The sequence below is a fragment of the Fringilla coelebs genome (assembly GCF_963513975.1).
Source record: "Fringilla coelebs genome assembly, chromosome: 2".
NCBI classification, from domain to species: domain Eukaryota; kingdom Metazoa; phylum Chordata; class Aves; order Passeriformes; family Fringillidae; genus Fringilla; species Fringilla coelebs.
The window spans coordinates 63,286,741-63,305,361 of NC_140029.1; the positions used below are offsets into that span (position 1 = coordinate 63,286,741).

Here is an 18,621-nt window from a genome sequence, read left to right on the forward strand (position 1 = left end):
GGTGGGCAGCGCGGGGGCAGCGTTGGAGGAGGAGGAAGGGAAGAAGGGAAGAAGCGGCAGCCGCAGAAGAAGCCGGCTGGGGCCTGGACGAGGCCCCCAGGGGTGCGGGAGTGACCTGGGGCCCGAGCCCTGGCCGCAGGCACGCCCCATGCCAGCCTCGCAGCCCGAGCGGCACCCCGGCCCCTGCCCGCCGGCCCTCGGCGCGGGCCCTGCAGCCGTGGCGGAGCGCAGCGAGACCCCGACCTGAGCCGGGCTCGGCGCCGCCGCAGCGCGGGTGACAGCTCTCCGAGCAGCACCCCCGGAGAATGGAAGAGAAAAGCAGTAAGCCTTTTTAAAAAATTTATACATATATATGCATGTTTTGGGCAGCCATTAGTCTTGTAAGAAACATTTTTAGGAGTCAACTGTCTTAACCCATTTTCCCGTTCAACCAAATGAAGTATCCAGAATGAATGGCAAGGTTTGGGGTTGATTTTTTTTTTCAGTTACAGCATAGAAAAGATGAAGCAGCTAACGTAAATAAGGCACGTTTTACGCTGTCTGTGTCATTATGGGCTGCCCACGGAGGTGGTGGAGTCACCGTTCCTGAAGGTGTTTAAGGGAAGACAGGATGTGGCACTCAGTGCCGTGGTCCAATTGGCATCCTGCAGCTCGGTCATAGGTTGGCCTGGACGATCTCAGAGGTCTTTTCTAACCTATTTGATTCTAACCTATTTGATTCATAGAGATAAAAATTTGGAATCTTCAATGTGGTTGAAGAGTGCTCTCTTACTTAGTATTCTTGCAGTGAAGGGTATCTTCCATTTGTCAAGAAACAGATTCAGTAATTTATTTACCTAAAAACAGCTTTCCTTTTTTTCCCCTAAATAAATTGATTTAGTTATAGTACTTCTGTAGTGAGCACATCAATTTAGAAAATAAAAAAAACCAACCGTGAGTTAATGGGCAGGGCGGTTGCGTAGGCTCATCTGAATATGCTGGAAAGTTTGGGTCATCTTGTGACAGCTTCATGCTTGAAGGACAGTGAGAAATGACCTAAGTAAAAAAATTTCCTCACATTGCTTGTTTGAGTGCTCCTCAGCTAGATCATGACAAGGCGTGGGATGACTGTTTGAAAGGGGAGTGACTATTTCAACACAACATATTCTCACACAGTGGTCCTCCACTGATGCCCACTGTAGTATTTACCAGAATAAATTTTGAAAAGCTGAGTAAGTGCAACTGTTTTGAATTTCTTACCCCATCTCTTACTCACTTGTCCATTCTGCATCTCTTGCAGTGCTGTGTGACTTCGAAGAGGAGAACCTTACCAGTTCCAGGGAGGAGAGCGCTGAAGGTAGTATATTTTGGATTTATGGAGGGAAAGAGAAAAGGAATGTATATTTGGCACTACTTCTGATATGAAAATTACTACTGGAAGACAACAGTTTTGTCTTTTATGGTGTAAGAAGTTTGTAAGCAGTGCTACAGGAAACATGCACCCAGTTTGTTTATCTTGTGGCTGGAGTAAGTAGCCCTGACCTTGGCTGCTTGTTGCTTGCTGTAGCATCATTCCCCTGCACAATGCTGGGAAAAAAAGAGATATGTGGTCACAAGGATTCTATAAAGGGAAAAGAAGATTCCTGCAGCCAGATGCCAGTGCACACCCTGATCCATCAGCTGGAGAGATGGTTCTGAATGCTGACAAGGTAGATGTATCTGGTGTCTGCTCATTCCCTGTCCTTCTGGCTGTGGTTGGTGATAGCAGCATGAGCACTGGAGAGATTAGTGGTGTGGACAGCTGTCTTTTTTGAAATGAAAATTATACTATGAACAAAAATGCAATATTTGCTTCTCCATGCAAAACAAAGCTTTTGCTGCCAGAGTTTTGGGGCACTTCAGCATGAGAACTGGGGAGGCATTTCCAAGGTGACTGTTTTATTTCCCTATGGCCTACACATTATTATAGCTGAGGACCCAGAAACAAGAAACTATTCTGTTACCCATCCTCTGAATTAATCCATCCACCAGTGCAATCTAGATTTAGTCAATGTATGGAAATAGCTGAAAACATGTAATGAATAAGGACCAGCAGTTTTAATCTGCAGTGGAGAAACTTATTACTAGAAGTTCAAAATACATATTTTCAATTGAATGTATTTTTAAATTTTTATTTTTAAACACAAATATTAAATATACTTTTTGTTATTTTAAATTTGTGATACTGTCGTGTACAGCAAAAGGGTGGGAATGGCACAGGGCAGGTGGTATGCCTTGGACCAGTAGTGTAGGTTTCCAAAAATTGTTGTGACTTTTTCTGTAATTGGACTTCAAGCTTTCCACATGTTTTAAAAAAATTTCTGCTAATAGAAGAGGTCATTGAATTTTGTTGAGAGTTAGTGCCAAATCAAGCTATTTCACAAGAGAAAAGTACTTTTATCATTGCCTGTTGATATTAAGTATTATGCATTTAGCTGCTGGTGACATGAGCAGCAGAGGCTGTTGTGACAAAAGATTGTTACTTCTTTCACTGCTGTCATGGGACTTTTGAGGGTAACCACACTGCCATAGCATCACTGGGCTTCTGGTACCCTGGGCAACAGAAGTCATTCTCTACTAAGTCAAAAAATGAAGGAATATTTTTTTGTGAGCCTGACAGGAATGCAGTATTTCTTGACTGCTGGGAAGGTGTCATCCCAGGATGTTTGCCAGAGATTTGCTTTCTGAAAGTGGAATGTAAAACCTAGTGTGGTGACAGTGGACTCTGCCTCTAGAAATTGAGTAGGAAAACAGATTTGCTTATGCTTTTGTGCTTGGTCATTGAAGAAGAGCAACATTAACTGAGAAAGAGCTTGTTCTTTCTTCTGCCATCATCTTTTGACACACTGAAACATATTTCCTTTTCACAGCCCTTGACAAAGATGCACAGCTACAGTTTTAACAAGAGCCTTCATGAATGGGCTTAGCACCTCAAAGGTACATAGCTTTGAAAGAGAAGAGGTTCTAAACCAGTAGCTTAAAAAACATTTCTTTAAACAAAATGTTTTTTATAAATATTTCTAGTAGAGGAAGGAAGCATGATATATGGGATGTGTTAGTTATTTCAACTGATACCCCTTGCTGAGCACAGTTCATCAAACTGCTTTTATCTGAAAATATTTTGAAAGTTTTTTCCCTGAAAAAACATACCATAACTAATGATGGGACAGGATAGTCAGCCTATGCAGCTAAGAGAGGTTAGAGATATAAAAAAAAAATCCCAGTGTCTTTTGTCAAGTAAAGTATTCAGTTCATTCAGTTGAAAATATTCTCCTGTTTTGCTTTTGTGAGTTTCAGTGATTAATTTTTAGTGGGACTCATTTGCTGGTGTTTGAAGAAAGGCTTCCACAGCTCCCTTTGTGACCTGCTTAAAAAGTTGCTTGAAGGAGCATTGTGCACCATTGGAAGCCACTCCAGTTCATCACTTGACTTCTGTTTCACTTTCTTGATTAGGTTTAGGAATAAACTTCTGGAGGTTTAATGAATCCTGCTGTACTAATTGTTTTTTCAGAAGTGATTCCAGATTAAATGAGTGGGAGCCTTTGAATACTCCACTAGGAGTTAGGCATGTTTTTAGACTTCTCAGGAGCTGTAAATGGTAATTTGTATTGCAGGTGATGTGAAGACATTTTGGGCGCAATTGGGAGGTGGAAGAGTGGATGTCATATTTGAGCAGCTGCAAAATGTGCTGTCCTTGCTAAAGGAAAAGATCAAGAATGGAACTGCAACAAACCAAGGTTTGAAATCCTTGTGGTAGTTAAACTGTACTGCAGAGTAGCTGCAGGCTGCATTGTGGAGGTCTGTGTGATATCTGCCATAATCCAGATATCTCTGAATTTTAATAACTTAGCTGTTGGTGGTTTTAAGATGACTTTTCTTTTTTAAAAAAGAAAAGTAATTTCAGGTACAATTGGCTATTTCCTTGTTTTGCCTGTATACTTTTTCAACAATGAATGGCTCATAAGCACATGGAACTGAAATATTCATTTTTGAGAAGTAATGAAATATCGCAGTGCTTTGTGTTTCATTTATCATCAGAAGTTTTAGCCTTTCAAGCTGTTGTCAGTGAATTGAGTGCTTTTGGGGTAGGATAATAATCACCTCAGGTTTTTGGTTTTTTTTGTCAGAGACACCATTATAACATGAAACAATAGTAGAAAAATGTGACACTAATGCATTTCAGATTGTTCCTGATTTTCAAGGAAATAAGCTTCCCCTATCTACATCAAAATACACTAAAATCATAATTCTGATCAGCTTGGAGCAATAAGCAGATTTATTTTTACTGGTTTATTTAATTGAGTAAAATTGCTTCTTTTTGTTAAGTCACCCCTATAAATGTAATCAGTGGATCTTATTGGGGTTTTTTGTGCAAGAAAACGTACAGTCATGTAAGATGCTTTTAAACTAATATAGGCACACACTCTGCATTATATATATAACACTTCCTCTAAACTGGAAGTGCAATTTTTTGTGTTTTTGAGCTCCCACATCTTGACTGTTACAACAAAATATCAAAGCAGTGCAGAGATAAAAGTTGAACTTGAATCTCCAGATGATGCAATGAATCTGTGATAAAGTTCAGTTTGAATTTTTCAGTGCTTTGTTCTATAAAGGTTTCAAGCTAAAATATTAAGGTGGATTTTGCTGAGAGTTGTCTGCCAGCTTGTAATATTTTTTGCATGGGGTAAGAGGTTGAGACAGAACAGGTCTCTTGCATTCTTCTATCTGAAGCCCATTTCCACCAATTTAGAAGTAGCATTAATTTCGTATGCCAAGTTCCAGCACTTCCTAGCCTGAAGATGATCAGTCTGATGACCAAGGTAAAAGCTTACACTAAACTGTCTTGATATATACTGCTGCCACTGTAGGCCACCAGTTTGTGTGTTTGGAAACATTCCAGCAGCTTTCCAAAAGCTAATGGATATTCAGTGCCAATTCACAACTAGTGCTGTGAGCTGTAACAATTTTGTAATTCCTGGATGTGTCTGCTCAGGTCTGTGGTGCAGCACATTTCTAGTAGTATCAGTCTTGATATGCTGTAGGTGAGCAAGTGAGGAGAAACAAGTGTCTGTGGAGGATTTAAGACTTGTTTTGCCTATTGTCATCACTTAAATGCAACTTAGTATCTGTTTTGGTTTGGTTTTTTTTGCATAGAATGCTGGCAGGCTTGGGCACTGGTGAATGAAGCTAATCTAGGTGATCTCTTAACCTTGGCAAATGGTATGTGCATTTCCATTGTGTTTGTTTGGTATGTGGATTTAATTTGTCTTGTTTTACTCACTAGAAGCTCAATTCCCTTCTTTGAAATCAATAAAATAGATCTGAGAAGGCCATTAGCATTACAATTAGGAAAGCCTAATTATTAATTTCCTCAAATACTGAACTGTGAACTCTCACCTGGGTTTGTATTTTTGTGGTTTGTGTGTATACATATAATACTTGTACTACGGGAAGAGAATTTGAACTAGTAAGCCCTTATGAACCCAAGCTGTCTGTGAGCAGTTATCCTGTGCATGGCTCCACTGGCTGTAATAGTTTGGCATCCTTTTATCTCTAACAATGGAAGGAGATCTGTAAATGTGTTTCTTGTACATGTTCTTTCTGGTCACTTTGAAAATGACATGGAAGATTTTTCAGTAGCACACTTGCTAACAAGCTTTTTGTTAGCTGTAGTTCATAGCAATGCCTTGTTTGTATTGTGTTTTGTTAATTATCGCTTTAGTAACTAAAGTAAATTCAATCATAAATTGAAATCTGGATTGATTAAGAGTTCGCTCACATTCAATTTTTTTCAGTAAGTGATGAGTTGAATGGAGATAGTGCACAGGAAACCAAACTCAAAATGCAGCCTCTTCTTCCAGATGACAATGCTGCAGACACTGTAGAAGCTTCTGACAGGTCAGTGCCTTCTTTCAATTCCTTATTCAACATATTCTCTAGTACAGTTGAGAGAGTTCTAAAATTTGTATTTCTAAAGTCAGTGTTTTAAACCCAATTTGAATCCTGCGAGTTTTCAAAGTGAAAATGTTTTTAACTTGACCTGTGCGGAAAACCTGAGGTTTTGGATAGACTTGTCTAATTTCCCACATGAAAACATTGCAGAATAGGGCATGGTTGTGAATAAAGGTTCATGAGTGTTATTAGGGTTAGGATTTCAGCATCAGTTCTCAGACCTTCTTTAGTGTGCAGATTGTCAGGTGTATAACTTAGTCTTTCTGTGTGTAGTATTTAGCCTCAGGTACTGATTTGAAAGACAGGGGTATATACGTTATTCCTTTTTTTTTAAATTTCCTTGCTGTGTTTTAGCATGTAAGTTCTGGGAAGAAGCTTTTTTTTTTCAATGCAACTAAATATGTCTTTATATGTTGTCAGGAAAACTACGCCATGGGAAACCTTAGGCCTTCTAGCAATGGGGCTAAAAATACTGAACTGCTAAAAAACTGAACACAGTACTGGTTGTCTAAGATGGTGCTGTTCTTTCTTTTTTTTTTTTTCCTCTTCAAATAGCAAAAAAGAGGATGTGGAAAGAACCTGCTCAGGGAGTAAAGAAGCATCTAGCAAAATTCAAGGTTTACCTTTAAATGTGCAGTATCAGAACCACAAGTGCTCTAGTGCATGTCTTGCCAACAGAGCAGTGGGTTCCTACAAGGGTGAAAATCCTCTGAAGATCCCAATCCTGTTTGACTTCCAAAGACGCCATGCAAAAGCAGACTGCCTTTCGAAACCACTGGATGTGAATTACAAAGCTCCTTGTGGTCGGAGTCTGAGAAGCTTTCGAGATGTGCGAAACTACTTGTTTGAAACAGAGTGCAATTTCTTATTTGTTGATCATTTCTCCTTCAACACCTATGTGCTGTTGGGCAGGAACACCATGAATCCCGAGCCCCTGGTGTTTGAGTTCGATATTAGCGACGGAGCCGAGTCTGTGCCCATCTCCTTCTGTAACAATCTCGACCACGCAAGATTGCCTTATTTCAAGTATCGGAAGTCGTCGTGGCCACGTGGATATTATCTCAACAATCTCTCCAGCCTGTTTGTTGATTCCTGTGACTGCACAGATGGCTGCATCGATAGGTAGGTAGAAAGATCTCATCTTGGGCAGTGACACATGATGCCTCAATAGCAAGGTGGTGGAGTGTGAAGGCGCAGTACCGAACAAGACCAGCACTGCTGGAATATCTTGTGCCATGCTTTGTGTTGGCTGACACCACTGTGTCTTTCTTTTCTCCAGAGCTTGGGTGCTCCCACTGGTCCACCCTCTGTTGTAGGGAAGGAAGCAATCAATAGGCGGATTATTGTGTTCCTTTTCCGTTCTTCCAAACTGGCAGTACTTCTTCTCCAGGTGGAGCTGACAAGCAGATATCTTGGCTTTGGAAAAAGAGTAGGGAAGGGAGTCTTGTGCCAACAGAGGCAGGCTTGTTTTCATGGCAGGCAGGGAAGGATCCTGCCTGACAATTTCTGCTGCAGTTCCTACTGTTAAATGGCATCCTGTAGATGGGATGGGACAGCCTTGAGAGATCAGATCATTTGGAACTTAGAGGGTTACTGAGGGCAGATGAAGAAACATCCCTGTTCCCAACCTCTACATGTCATCCTTCCCCTTGTCTAAACAGAAACTACAAAACTCAGTGGTTACAGAATACATTTGTGGTCTCAGCAGTTCCAATACTCTTGCTCATTGTCATCTTTTTCTAAATCCCAGTAATTCTGAGCTACAGACACTGTGGAAACCTGCCACAGTTACCATATGCAAGTTTGGTGGTATTTTTGTCTACTTTCTTGAAGGATGTTTGTCTGATTTCTCTCTGTAGGCATTATTTAGTGTTGCATCCATTTTGTATTATTGACAGCTCGGGCAGTTGCATATGCTGCTGTGCAACATAGTTGCTCATGACCCAGCAAAAGCTTGAAATCACAGCCTGGTACAATGAAACTTAATTTTAGTAATTTAGTTTCAGCTGAGTGGTGAGAAAGACAAGCACGCAGCATGCCACTTCTTTGCACTAAAGTCCCACAAGAATTGAGATGCTTTTGATGTGCAATTTTGGGGTTTAGGATTTGCACAGTCACTGTGACTCTTTGAAGTTGTCATGACATACAATGGTGAGGACAAGCACTGTTGCTTGAATCTTCCACAGTGTAAAATTCTTCACTTCCTGGGGGTTAGGGAGGGAGGAACATAACCGAGTAGTGGCAACCAGGCTGGGATGCTGTGCCAGAAGAGATGATTTTTATTCATTCGATCCATTTGACAGTGTCCTGCCTGTAATAAGTTTCTGTTGTACTTCAGCTGTTTGCATGTGCCATTTAAGGAGCTTGGCAGAAGAATGGGGTTGGGGTGGAGAGAACATGGTTGTTTTAAAGTACAGGTAACCAGCCAAGAGACTAAGGAAAAAGGTGCCTGAAACAGCTTTGTGAAGTAAATGGAGCAGGGAGGGGGAATACAGGTATATTTATGGATGTGTATAGTCAAGTGCATTTCAAATTACCTAGATTTATGATTGATTTATACTGCTTCAAATTCATTCTGAGATGTTTTACTCTTATTTTTAGGTCAAAATGTGCATGTCTACAGCTAACGGCAAGAGGCTGTAGTAAAATTTCTCCGTCTCCGAGTAGTAAAAGATCCCGTGGGTACCGTTACAAAAGACTGGAGGGACCTGTTCCTAGTGGGTAAGAAAGACTACAGGAGTAAAATAAGGGCATACAAATAAAACAGCAGTTAATAGTTCAGTCTAAGTGCCACAGAATTAAAATAACTGGAGTTTTTGGATTACTGAAACCTTTATTTTTGTCACAATTTTAGTGATAGATCAAGATGACAAAAAATAATTAATGTGACTTGAATAAAAGGAGGAAAAAAAAAACTTTTGTATTGCAGATCCTACAGTTTTCACAGCTTAGGTCAAGGTCCAGGAGAAGTGTGAAGAGTGACCAGAATCCTAAAGATGCATCAGCCAGCTGCTTTTGCCAGACTTGGTTATGAGTGACTCTTCCAAGAATGTCCAAAAGCCATCCAATGCTTCAAGTGTTTGCCCTTTCTCTTATTCAGCTCATGTGGATTAATAAGTGGCTTGGAGAAGATGCCAGTTACTTCAGGTGTCTAGGAGAGGAATTATGCAAGGTAGCTTTCTGCAATAGCCAAAGGCTTGAATCTACCGGCTTGAGGAGCCCCTTTCAGTCCTCTGTGTGATGTTAGGTTTTGGCTGACATGCAGAATTAAAGTTGTCAAAGAACCCAAAGCAGATGCAAAAAAACCACAATTATGAGTCCTTTTGGAAATGCTTCATTAGCATGGACAGCTACAATGAAGTCCAGACATATGCTGTCTTGCTAAAATCAGTTCCAGTATAGAATTAGGTGCTTCTTAGGGATTTCTGTTTCTGTGTGATTTACTCCCATAAAACAAAAATATAGCATTTGTTTTTCTTATGCCAAAATGTATGTAATCTTATGTATACTTATGCCAAAATCTGACAGCCAGACTCTTAAAATTAATGACCCAACAGTCAATAAAGTCACAAGCTTCAGAGCATTGCTGCACAACCAGTTTTAGCCAGAGTCTTTATATTTCAGTCCACTGCCTTGTTGATGCTTAGAAGGGGAATTAATAACAGGAACTTCGTTGTGCTAATGCATCCATTTATGTTGTGCTTTTTTTTGTCTTCTCTTGACAGGATTTATGAGTGTAGTGTGTTGTGCAGGTGTGACAAGCTGATGTGTCAGAACAGAGTTGTACAGCATGGCATTCAAGTCAGGCTGCAAGTGTTCAACACGGAGAAGAAGGGCTGGGGTGTCCGCTGCCTTGATGACATCGACAAGGGGACATTTGTTTGTACTTACTCAGGTAGCAGGAGGGGACCTGTGAAGACATGTAGCATAATTCTTCCTCTCCCATGGTGTGTGTCCTGGAATTTTTTTGAGAGCAGGGAAATACAGGGTTGAAAGAGAAGTGTGTCAATGTGATCTTAACTTGCATTATGATCAATATGAATAAGAATTTTGAAAAGCTCTGCTATGAGATGATGACAGACAAACAAATGGAGCAAAAGCTGTCTCAGACTGCTGACTTTTTCCCTCACAAATCCATGCATCCTATGCCAGGGCTAATTTTCCTTTGGTAAAAATCATAAAATCATAGGGCGGTTTGGATTGGAAGGGACCTTAAAAACATCTAGTTGCATTCCTGCCATGGGCAGGGACAGTTTTCAGTAGACCAGGTGGCTCAGGACCCCACCCAGAGTGACCTTGAACACTTCCAGAGATGGAGCTCTCCCAGCTTCTCTGGGCAACTTGTGCCAGTGCCTCCCACCATCACAGCGAAGAAGTTCTTACTAATATTTAATCTAGATGTGCTCTCTATTAGTTTAAAGCCATTGTCCTTTGTCTTATTACTACATGCCCTTCTCTAATTCAGTTTGTACTTCAGCCTATATTGACATCATAGAATTACAGACAGCATTCATATTTTGCTTTCCCAAGTAATGTCTTCTATTTGTTAATATAAGTTTGACCTGTGCTTGCTAGTGAGTGTGACTCAGTACACAAGCATTAAAAAAAAATACCAAGAAAACTTTTCTTTTTCTTTCAGGCAGATTAATGAGCAGAGCTGAAGTTTTGGAAGATGCTGAGCAAGAGCTGGAGGAGAAAAGTGCAGTGAGTGATAGAGGCCATGACTTTACTTCCAAAAAAAGAAAAATTGACCTTGGTCGTTCAGACTCAGTGATTGAACTAGTGCAGACTGACAAAAATGACATTCTTGAGAATCAGGATGCTTTGTCTCAGACTGTGGATAATGAAAATAAATCAACTCTGTAAGTTTATCAAAGTAAGCTTAAGCATAACAAAACTAATATTCTGCTAAACTAGGAATTCTGTTTTATCACTTAGAGTATGTTCTTATATGAGGGTAGTGGTTTTTTTCTTTCTGAACTTCTTTTTAAATTCCCAGTTATTTCTTCTAGTGGGACAGAGTTTTCCTTCTACATTAATTTTACTTATGTGTACCATTTGGCATTTTTTAGAAATTCAGTTCATCTCTTGGGTGTACTTGATCTGTTCAGGGTATTAATGGGAATGCTAATTTGAAAGAATTAATAAAGTATAGTTGAAATAAATTGTTTAAAGATACTTGATGACACTGAAGCATTTGATAATACATCAGCCACCAGCTGTTCTGCCCTTTGCTCCCAGTCTCTAAACCTTTTGTTATTTGTAACATAACCTTTCCTGCCAGAAACCTTAACCTCTCCTGTTAAGAGTCTGACAACACCTCACTTTTGCAGTGAACATGTTTTCCTAGTTGAAAGCTGTACTGTCAAAACTGTTGAAAGTAGTAGTAGGAAAAGGCAAAACTCTGTAGGTGCTCTATTTTGAGATAATCTGATATAATAATAGTAAAGCAACAGACAATTTGGTTCTCAGCATGACAGCTGGAAAAGAATATAAAAGCAGCTGCTGATCTCTCAAAAAAGTTTGAGCAACTGCTTTCTTACAAATGCAATAAAGAACCTAGCCTAGGTTCTCAATTCTTAAAAACAGAATACTCACAGAACATGGGGTGAGGCCAGACCACAGGCTCTGGTGTAGTTCCTTCTAGAGGAGAGGCTGGAACTAGAGACTGTTAGAGAAATGTGTGTTGTGAGAGTCACTTATGGGTCTGTTTGTCTTTTATCATTTCTTTTTGACCTTTCTGTGCAGGGTTCATCAAAAGAACTCAAGTAATGCAGCTGTGAGAAGGCCTGGAACTAGAACACTTGTTTTTTGCAATCACCAGCTAAAAATGGTAATAAGTGGCTTTAACAGATTGATTTTTCACTGTGTTGAATATGTATGTTAACTTTGACATTTTCATCTTGTATGTTTAGATAGTTCTAATGACCTTTGTTCATGAGATTGGGTTGCACTGTGAGCTAGGCTGTCAGCTGGAAGCTGCATCCCATCCCCTCTCCATCATCAGTCCTTCAGCACATTCCCCCAGACCAGCACTATCTACTCTCATAGCCTTCCCTTCTCCCCCTTCACTTACACTTCTCAAGAGCCTGAAGTAATTATTCTCCCCCTGCACCCCTTGTGTACAGGGTTAGGGGGTCAGAGTGATAATATTTTTGTGATGTCTCCCCTAAGAATGGCACAGCAGGGAGAGAAGGGAATTTCACAATGTCTATGCAGTTTTCTCATACCGTGGCAGAGTTGGGAGAACTGACCTGAATGTGACTCCTGACCTTTCATGAGTGTGAAGCGATGTCTGCAAACATGTGCAAAGGAGGAAAACTGGTGTAAACTTAAGCTGTAGGTTTTACTGAATTCATTGCTCTTAAGAAATGCACGTGGAATTTTCATGCAAACATTTTGTAGTGCTGTCCATTCTAGAGGTCCCATAACTAATTGCCTTTTTGTGATGGGAGAGGAGAAATTCTGCCATATCTGGTAATTTCATTGAAACTGTGTAAAAAGCATGTTTGGGATTTGGCTAAGCAACTTAAAATTCTAGTGAAATTATTGGGACTTAGGCACTTACTTACATGTCTTAGTAACTGGAGGACTCTTTCCTGGTTTTCTGAAAGAGAATTTGAAATTAAGATAAATGTTGCTTTGCAGTAAATGTATTAACTTCTCAAATTCAGCCACAGCTATGCATTACAATAGCTTTGAACCTTCAGCCTTGGAGTTCTAAAAGCCATTTGCTGTGCCCTTTTAGCCCAGAGTTGCATGCAGCACATCACAGCCTTTTCATTTGATACACAGGTGCACAGTGCCAGCTCAGATGAAGATGATAGTTCTCAGATTCATCAGCCAAGCAAAACAAAACTATCCAGTGGAAGAAAGAAAGGAAAAGAAAGTAGGTTTGCAGAGCTCTATATACTGCATGCTTTGTACAGTTGTGTCCCATCAGGGGATAGACTTTAATGTAGACAATGTGGGCAGGCCAGTTCTTAGAGTAGAACAGTGTCGTCCGTAGATGTTGAGACATGTTGAACTGTCCAGACAGCAGCTTCTCAAGTACTGTGCAGTTGTGGGAAAGTCAGCCTTGCAGATCTTGCTGTGTCACACCCAGTACCTGTTCCAGCCAACAAAAATTGAAACTGGGTGGGGGGACGTCAAGCTGGAGAGGAAGTGTGAAACTGACGCTATTTGCACATGCATCTTGCTTCTGTCTTAATTACAGTTTGTGATTCTCTTGGGTATTAAGGTGGAGAATGATGAAAAAGGCTATGTGGGAAAAGTCAGTCTGGAATGGGATTTGAGAAGAGTGAGACACAAGGTCACTCAGAGGCACCTTGAGCAAGTGCTCCAGGCATCACATCAGGAAACAGTCATTTGTAGGAGGATTGATGAGAGACATGGAAAAATTGTGTTATAGACTTGTAGGTAGCAAGGAAGCTTAGATTTTGGAAGATGTGGGAAAAGTGGGTGGATAAGAGTTTGGGGCCCAACAAGGGAAAGGCTTTGGCCTTAAGCTGGTATTGAGAAATAACATAGATGTCCATTGACAGAATCCACCCAGCAGCAGAATGAAGAACATCTGATGGACATTGGACAGACTGACTCTGCTGGTGTAGAGAGTGCCGGATGTGAAAGAAAGAGTCTGTCACTGCAGGGTGTTGAGTGTGGCAAGTCCAGTGTGCTGGATGACACGTGTGTTGTGAGGCCATCCAGCAATGCACCCCTAAAAACTGACTGCAAAGAAAATAGCAGGCAGCCAAAAGAAGACGCACTTTGTGAGGAGTCTGAGGGTGATGGGATGCTTCCCAAGAACAGTAATGAAGAAAATGTTTATGTACTGGATGCCACAAAAGAAGGAAATGTGGGTCGTTTTCTAAATGTAAGTACTAAATTGCATGGGTTCTCTTCGTTGCCTCTGCAAATGCATCATTTACTTATTTAAGCTTAGACTAGAAAGGTTTTCCACATGAACAGTATGGGTGGTGGGTGCATGACAGGAGAGGCACATGTGGTGCTCCCTGCCATCACAGGTGGCAGGGCAGTAGGTTGGATCACACTGGCTGTTCAATTGCCAAGTACCTCCAGCTAAGAGAAATAGTTCATAGACTAATCTGCAGGTACACTGCAAATAATTTATTTCTTTTCATTAGTGTGGATGTCTTACAGCAAAGACCTTGTATATGTTTAAGCTGTTCTTAAGCCTTCCTTGCAGAGGTGATATGGTGTTAATATTAGTGCATCTCGCAGAAACCTTCCTTCTGCTCCCATGAGCTCACCTGAGTGACCTTTCACATCCTGTACTTGGCCAACACACAGTCATGTAATCCATTCCTTGCTCCCTAGCACTGCTGCCCTGGCAATGGCGTTGGGTGATGAGCTTTCCGTGTGGGCTCAAGAAGGAAAGGAAGAAACTACCTTTACTGGTGACAGATATCTGACACAAAATGATATCTGACATTGTTTTTCAGCCAATGATGTGGTGTTGGACTGTTTCTAATTCAGAATTTCTGTTTTACAGCACAGCTGCTGCCCAAATCTCTTTGCACAAAGTGTGTTTGTAGAAACTCACAACAGAAGTTTTCCGTGGGTGGCATTCTTCACAAACAGGTGAATTTCTGGAAGTTTAATGTTTTTCATTCAAGGCACTAGGAGGAAAAAAAATCCACTGCTCACTTATTGTAGCATAATTACACTGGGGGGTGGGGCAGATGCTTAGATCATAAAAGCACACAACTGTCGTATAGATGACTTCTTATTGTTCACTAAAAGCAGAAGAAATACAGTGACTGGTTATCACTAATGAGTTTTGCTTCAGTTTTGCACTGAAATGTAAAGTAGGGAAGGTTAATTTTAATGTGTCCACTTAAGTGATAATCTTCTTCAGTGGAGAAATAGGTTTTACTCAGCATGGTCATTTGGAAAGCCAAGATCCACTCATCCCACTGTTGCGTTTCAAGGAATGGCCACCAGATCTGCCTCGCATAGGGCAGGATTGAGCCCCACAGGATATTAAGGTTGAGACATTTTGTGGGCCAAACAAGCTGGCTTCAGTCCTTTTCCTCACAGCTGTCAAGACAAGCAGGACTTTGTGTAGCCCAGGATGTCCTGGGCATGTGACAATAGGATACACAGAGGTGAAAATTTGTTGTGAGAATAAGAGATGCAGATATTTCCTTAGTGTCTAACAGAAAGAGAAGTACAGAGAGCTGGTGCCAGGCGAGACACAGTATGGCAGCAGCTCAGCCCAAGACAGGAAAGATGAATTGTATGAATGAAGTTGGCTGACATGCATGTCAGCAGTAGAACTAGGTGAGAACAGAACAGAGAGGGGAGAATTTGTGCCAACAAACCCGTTCCACCGAACACTGATCTTCTGTGGAGCCTTGCAGCTCTGCTCCACACTGACACAGATGCTCTGGATTGCACTGGGAGGTCTCCAAGAACTGTGAAAACAATGTTTTGAAAAGCATCCAAAATAGGATTTTGTTTTAGCTCGTGTCTTTCTTGCTCAAGTACTTGGTAAAGAAGTGTAGTGAGGACTGAGGCCATTGGAGAGTGATAGTAGTGACCAGCAAAGACACTTAGGGAAGAAGGTTGTTGAAGGAGAGTTCCCCTCACTGGCTCTTCCATTTTCTGGGCAACACCCTTTTACAACATATCTAAATTAAGGACTTCACCTGGATCATTGAGCTTAATTGTGTGCCTTCCATGAACTTGCCCAGTCACCTTTTTATTTGTTTTACACGTCTGGCCTCTAGACCATCTCAAGTCAGCAAGTCCCAGGCTGTAATTATGTGCTGTATGAAAAGTCCTCATTGTTTGTTCTCCATCAGCTGCCTAGGAATTCACTGGATGTCCTCTATACCATATCCAGTGACAAACACCAGAGAATTACTCTCTTCATCACAATATTCATATTTTCTTAAATTTTCCATCAGTTGTTCCTCAGCATCATAATCTCAGGTATTTAGTTTGGCATTCATTTTGGACAACTAATTTCCTGCCTTCGACATTTCTTCTATTTTACTACCAGAGCAGCTGATTCATGAGAGGCATGTGTTTAATTCTGAGTTTTGGGCTTGGTGCACATAGTGCAATTGCATTAAAAGGTAGCCTGCCAGACCAAAGATGACAGTCTTCAACAATATAGCTAGAGATCTGTCCAAACTTCAGTGATGCATTGTACATAGGAAAAATAACAAAACTGTGTTATTCATTTAGATGTATCACTTACGTGGATTTCCTTTTTTGTTTTGTTTTAAGGTGTTTTGAGTTTTTCTTTTGGGGTTTTTTGTTTGGTTGTTGTTTTGGTTTTTTGTTTGGTTGGCTTTGGTTTTGTAGTGGTTTTTTTGTTTGATTTTTGTTTCCCAGAATTTCCCTCTAAGTTAGAGCACATTGTTTAGACTCCAACCCTATTTGCAATTTCCATAGCCAAAGGAGCATGAGTGTGCTAGCGACTCCTTGTATGCCTTGTTTCCTTCCCAACAAGCTGCCTGTGTGATGCTCCCTGCCCCCTACAATTTTTGGGTTTGCATGTGTGTTGTTGGTGACAAATTGTTAGCACAGTACTGTTTCACTTAGTTCAAGCAAATTACCTATTTTATTCCTTAGACATGTGAAAGCTGGAACTGAACTCACCTGGGATTATGGTTATGAAGCTGGAAGCATGCCAGAGACAGAAATTTCCTGTCACTGTGGAGTTCAGAAGTGCAGGAAAAAAACCTTATAGGCAAAAGCTTTCCTACTGTCAACACATCTTGTACCTGGGAATTTATATGCTGGAAGGGATGACTACTCAGCAAACGGTCCTCAAGTCTGTGGTGCTAATTGCATTCAACTAAAATGCCTTTCACCTGATGATTTTTTAAATTTACATTTAAATGTCACTTTTGTAGTTTACAGAAGTAGAACTGTTTGTCCTAAGAACAGGCATCAAACCTTTCCTAGGTAATTTCTGTTCTCCTGGTCTTCCACCTCCCTGCTTCTAATCCACAAGCAATGTTCATAGTGCACTGGAAGAATTCCTGCTCCATGCCATCTGCAGCGGAGACACAAATGACGAGAGCAACAGTTTCTTGGTGCTTTCTGTGCCCCTCCACAGTGTTGAGTTAGCAAAACTCAGGTTTCTGAAATTCATTATGAATGCAAGACTACCATCTGGGCACTAGGAATTGTTCAAATACACCTAAGCCTGTTGCACCCAGTGGGACAGATTGTCCTGAACAGAGAATTAAACAGAACAGTTCTGCAGAGCTCTGTTTGTGCTACAAATGAGCTGGACAAGTCCTGCTGCAGCAGGAGAGAAATGACTGGTTTTTATCGAATTGCAGCCCTCTCCACGTTTGTGACACACAAAGAAATCCTTGAGAAATCCAGTGTACCTCATCTCAGTGCCATAGTGTGTATGGGACAGGTGGGTCACAGAATTGCTTACCACATGGTTTGTTGGTAAGAGAGAAACAAGCTACGTTAGGAGACACGGTGTGCAGATGCAGGAGGTGGCTCTGAAATGGAGCAAGGGATAGCTGTGCAGGTGTGTGGCTTTTGAATGTGTTGGAGCCTTGGGCAAGCAAGGAGGTGGCACCGGTGAGTAATTTAGATGCTTGAAGAACCATTGCCAAAGTTTTCAAAAAAAGGGATTTCATTAAAAATGTTGTTAAAGTAAGACTTAAGAAGTTTGATAGCAAAGTTTACTCTGTTACTGCAGAGGATATGATAATGATTTAAAGTTACCAATACAAAATCCAGAGGCACTATAGTACAAGACTGTGTGTGACATTGGTCACTTACTAGAAACCTGCAGCTGATCAGGTGTGTCTCAGCCTCGAGGTAACACTGAGAGCATCATAGGTCACAGGGAAATCACTGCCATACAGCCAGCTGATTAGCATGAGAGCTAAAAAAAAAGGTTCACTCAGGCTGTCATTTATGAAATAAAGTGGTTGGCTTGAAGTCAAATTGCCTTTGTTGGAGAAGGTAAACATGAGAGTCTTGTACCTGCACCTTTCTTTGTTCCTTGATAAATGAGTCTTGGAAGAACCACCCACTATTCATGTGTTAATGGCGTGGTTGGTATCCCAGATTCCAAGTCTGTATGCCTCAGTGCTCACCGTGTCACTCTGCTCCTGTGGGGGTTTTCAGAGAAATGGTTGGAATAAATGAAGGTCGTGGCCTGGTTATGTCCAAGCCTATACTGCAAAATGAAAGATAAGCAGGAGCCAGTTCTCAGCCCTGAGGCCAAGAGGCAGTGGATGTCTAATGCACACATGGCTTAGGGTTCTGTTTTAATTGGATTGTATCTGTGCTGTGTAACTGTGGACAAACATGGTATCTGTGGCCCTAAGTGGGCTTTTTTTGTTTGTTTGTTTGTTTTGCATGCTTCAAGCTTAAAAGTCATGGGGTTGTATTGCAATGCATGATACTCTTGGATTTTTCAAGTTTCATCATGCATAAGGAGTTACAGCCTGTTAAAAATGGACCTTTCAGAGAGATAACAGACCTGTGAACCATTCTGCTTACAGTGAAACCTCAGATCTTCTTTCTCTCAGCTCTGTTTGAGAGTTGGACACATCCAGCAAGCAGATCTCACCTCAGCTTTGGTCCCTGTCATCACACTCTGGGTTTGTGTGGGCTTTCACCACCCATCTTCAGGGA

At 41.1% G+C, this 18,621-nt stretch overlaps 1 protein-coding gene across 1 annotated transcript; it reads left to right on the plus strand.

Moving 5' to 3' along the window:
• Positions 1 to 26: 26 nt before the first annotated feature.
• Positions 27 to 18,281, plus strand: SETDB2 (SET domain bifurcated histone lysine methyltransferase 2). Its single transcript, XM_084226901.1, has 14 exons — positions 27 to 321; positions 1,280 to 1,336; positions 3,633 to 3,755; positions 5,176 to 5,241; positions 5,817 to 5,919; positions 6,529 to 7,095; positions 8,575 to 8,694; positions 9,699 to 9,868; positions 10,613 to 10,835; positions 11,722 to 11,806; positions 12,769 to 12,862; positions 13,518 to 13,846; positions 14,486 to 14,574; positions 16,579 to 18,281. Exons 1-14 carry the CDS (start codon positions 306 to 308, stop codon positions 16,694 to 16,696), a joined length of 2,160 nt encoding a protein of 719 aa, XP_084083027.1. The 5' UTR covers positions 27 to 305; the 3' UTR covers positions 16,697 to 18,281.
• The last annotated feature ends 340 nt before the right edge of the window (positions 18,282 to 18,621 follow it).

What these genes read in the sequence shown, in the direction of transcription:
- SETDB2 (XM_084226901.1), top strand. An exon ending in CAGGGAGGAGAGCGCTGAAG is followed by an intron (nt 1,337 to 3,632) that starts GTAGTATATTTT and finishes TTTGTATTGCAG; the next exon opens with GTGATGTGAAGACATTTTGG. An exon ending in ACAGATGGCTGCATCGATAG is followed by an intron (nt 7,096 to 8,574) that starts GTAGGTAGAAAG and finishes TCTTATTTTTAG; the next exon opens with GTCAAAATGTGCATGTCTAC.